Source organism: Topomyia yanbarensis, chromosome 3 (genome assembly GCF_030247195.1).
Source record: "Topomyia yanbarensis strain Yona2022 chromosome 3, ASM3024719v1, whole genome shotgun sequence".
Classification (NCBI taxonomy): Eukaryota; Metazoa; Arthropoda; class Insecta; order Diptera; family Culicidae; genus Topomyia; species Topomyia yanbarensis.
In genome coordinates, this window is record NC_080672.1 from 363,587,752 (window position 1) to 363,591,056 (window position 3,305).

The 3,305-nt window shown below is 47.9% G+C and overlaps 1 protein-coding gene across 1 annotated transcript; it reads right to left on the reverse strand.

The window, feature by feature from the left end:
- Positions 1 to 1,545: 1,545 nt before the first annotated feature.
- LOC131688217 (uncharacterized) lies at positions 1,546 to 2,433 on the reverse strand. The gene has a single exon (XM_058972389.1). The coding sequence runs from the start codon at positions 2,431 to 2,433 to the stop codon at positions 1,546 to 1,548; it is 888 nt and encodes a 295-aa protein (XP_058828372.1).
- Positions 2,434 to 3,305: the final 872 nt, after the last annotated feature.

Consider the following 3,305-nt stretch of genomic DNA (forward strand, 5'->3'; position numbering starts at 1 on the left):
GAACTTTTTGGAAAAGAAGCCCAATGGTTGCACGTTACCATCGACAACTTGGTGTAAAACAGCTCCGGCTGCTATGCTGGATGCGTCCACCCACAAAGATAGTTCGGCGTCCTTCGCGGGGTGTGCGAGCAGCGCTGCTTGAGCGAGTTGTGTTTTGCACTGCTCAAATGCTGTCGTGGCCTCCTCTGTCCACACTAGTTGAGACCGATCGTTGCGCTTGTTCCCCGGAGTCATCTTGAGAAGTGGTATTTGAGCCACGATGGCGTTCGGGATGAACCTTCGGTAGAAGTTGATTGTGGCGAGAAAACTTTTTAGCTCCCTCACTGTTGTCGGGCGTTTGTAGTTGCTGACTGCTTCAACACGTTCGGGCAATGGGCGAATTCCATTGGCCGAGACTGAGTGGCCAACGAAAATTATATCCTTCTTCCCGAACTCACATTTTGCAACATTGATTGCTAAGTTGTGATCTTGTAGACGGGTAAATAACTGCCGAAGATGCTCACGATGTTCCTCTGCTGACGATGATGCGATGAAAATATCATCAATATATGGGAACACGAAGTCCAATCCTCGTAGTACCTCGTGTATGAGCCGTTGGAAGGTTTGAGCGGCATTCCGAAGTCCGAACGTCATGTATGTGAATTCGAACAGTCCAAACGGCGTGGTGATCGCAGTCTTCGGGATGTCGTCTTGATGTATGGGGACTTGATGAAATGCCTTCTGCAAGTCAACCTTGGAAAAAATGGTTTTTCCTTGCAGAATGGTAGTAAAGTCCTGCAGGTATGGTAGTGGGTACCGATCGGGGATGGTTTGAGCGTTCAGCGCACGATAATCTCCACACGGGCGCCAGGTTCCATCCGCTTTTTTCACCATGTGAAGTGGGCTGGCCCAGCTGCTGGACGAGGGGCGGCATATTCCCAGTTGCATCAAATGTTCGAACTCTGTGCGCGCTGCTGCTAGTTTGTCTGATGAAAGACGTCTCGGCCGGGCGTATGATGGCTGACCGGTGGTTTCGATGCGATGCACTGTTGATGATGCACTCACTGTACCGGGTGCTGCTAGTTTGGTGATGGATGGGAATTCTGCCAGCAGCTCGGCGTAGGGGCATGACGTGCTGAATGTTTTTATAGAGTACTCACTCGTCCGTGTCAAAACTGCCATCGCTTCCAGCTTCGTGGTGTTGTCGATGAGACGATGACGTTTCAAATCAATCAGCAGGTCGTAGTGGCAAATGAAATCTGCACCGATGATCCCTGATGACACGTCTGCGATGAGGAATGTCCACAGAAATTCACGCCGGAGGCCAAGACTAACCTTCAGCATAACTTCTCCGTACACTTTAATCGGTGTTCCGTTAGCGGCGAACAATTTAAATGACGTTGGTTTCATCCGGGTTGATTTGAGATCTCTCGGGATGACGGACACATCCGCACCGGTGTCGATGAGGAATTTCATGTTGGTAATTGTGTCCGAGATCTTAAGGCGAAATAGTGTGGCTGTGTCGGAAAGTTCGCCAATTTCCAACGCAGGATCAACTGGACGACGTCATTGTTGGTTGCTGGGCTTGGTTGCTAGTCCGAAGGAACACGGTTTACGGCACCGTCGTGCTTCCCCTCCGTACTTAGAGTGGTACCAGCAGACTTCATAGGACGGTTCATTATCACGAAATTTACTCACTTTGCTTCGGCTGCGGGAACGTGATCGCTCCCGTGGGTTTTCGTTTGAGCGGAACATTTTGTTGATCATCCTGGTCAGTTGAGCGATTTCCCGCTGGAGCGTTTCAATTCTGTCAGGAGGCGATTCTGTTGTAACTTTAGCGGTCGCTGCTGGTGTGCTCGGTGCGCTCGCACCGATGGTGTTGATGCTACGAAGGCCCATGGATTCCACGATGGCATCTGCGATGGTAGCTTTTTCTGTCGGGTCCCCTTTGGAGGCAATCACGGCAGCTTGGGCATGCGGTGGAAGTCTGGAGGCCCACAGGTCGAGCAGCACGGGTTCACAAAACGAATTTCCAGCCACTCTCCTCATTTCGTTGAAAAGTTGGCTCGGTTTCATGTCACCAAGCGGCATATCAGACAATACGAGCTGCAAACGTTTCTGCTGACTGTCGGCGAAGTGTTCAATCAGCTTCATCTTGATATACACGTACTTGTTGGCAGGCGGGACGGCTTCAATAATGGAACGTAACTCCGTCAACTTGCTTGGTGGCACTTGTGCCATGACGATGTTGTACTTCTTGGTGTCGTGGGCATTTCCAATACCGGAAGCGGCAAACCAGAACTCCAATGACATGAAGTATGACTCGATGTTGGATTGCGTCATCACAGGCGGGCTCAGTCGTGGCAGATTTAGGGTGTCCACGTTGGCTTCCTGCTGCTGTTCCGGTACCGCTGGGTTGCCTGCTCCAGTGCCTGGTTTGTCCTCGTTCACCATTTTTTTAAAACGGGGTCACCAATTTATGGTTATCGGATCGTTTAGAAACGCGGTAGAAGTATTCGGTTGGGTTTGATTTAGTAAACTAACGATTTATTGCTACTGCCTACGGGCTTATATACAAAAGTCAAGAATCGAGAAAAATAAGAAAAAATATTTTACACAGGGCAAAGATATAGGGAATTTAAACAAATGATTTTTTTGATTTCGGTCTGTGCATCGAGCACAACAGACCAATAAACGATCACCACACAATGCATCTCGGTGGCTTCAGATCGCGCATCGAGCACGGCTGATAAAGATCGATCACTCGATCGATAGCCGCTGCCTGTGCATCGAGCACGACAGATGGAGAACGATCACTGCGATGAAGCCTCGTTGATATTGCAGGTGGGTTGCGAGGGTGATGATCGTTGAGGTGCTACATATATGAAATACTATTATACTGCTGGAATCGGCATCGGAATTGTAATCCGGAACATCCCAGATCGGTCGTATCATGTACAAATTTAATATATACATTCTTATTTTTGTTTTGTTTGCATTTATTATTAGTATTCTGTCAATAAACCGGTGATTTATGATGACGGTTCTGCATACATCTTTTTATGCCAAACATGACCCCATTCGGCACCGATTCCCACTGGCCAAACTGGTCAAAAACAGTAATACCAGAAACTGAAAATTGAAACTTCAACAAACAATTTGGGTACAAGTTCATGTAGATTTGGCTGAAAATGTGCCTTAAAACTAAGTTCGAAATCGGGGTCAATATGACCCGCTAACACCTTATTCGTAACAAAAAGTTAACACCTAGGGAAGGTTAAGATGGTCATGTTGAAATTATCGCAAAGATCTTGGATTAATGTTGA

Bases quoted from the DNA above. Each gene is read 5' to 3' on its own strand.
- LOC131688217 (XM_058972389.1), bottom strand. From the start codon at position 2,433: ATGGTGAACGAGGACAAACCAGGCACTGGAGCAGGCAACCCAGCGGTA.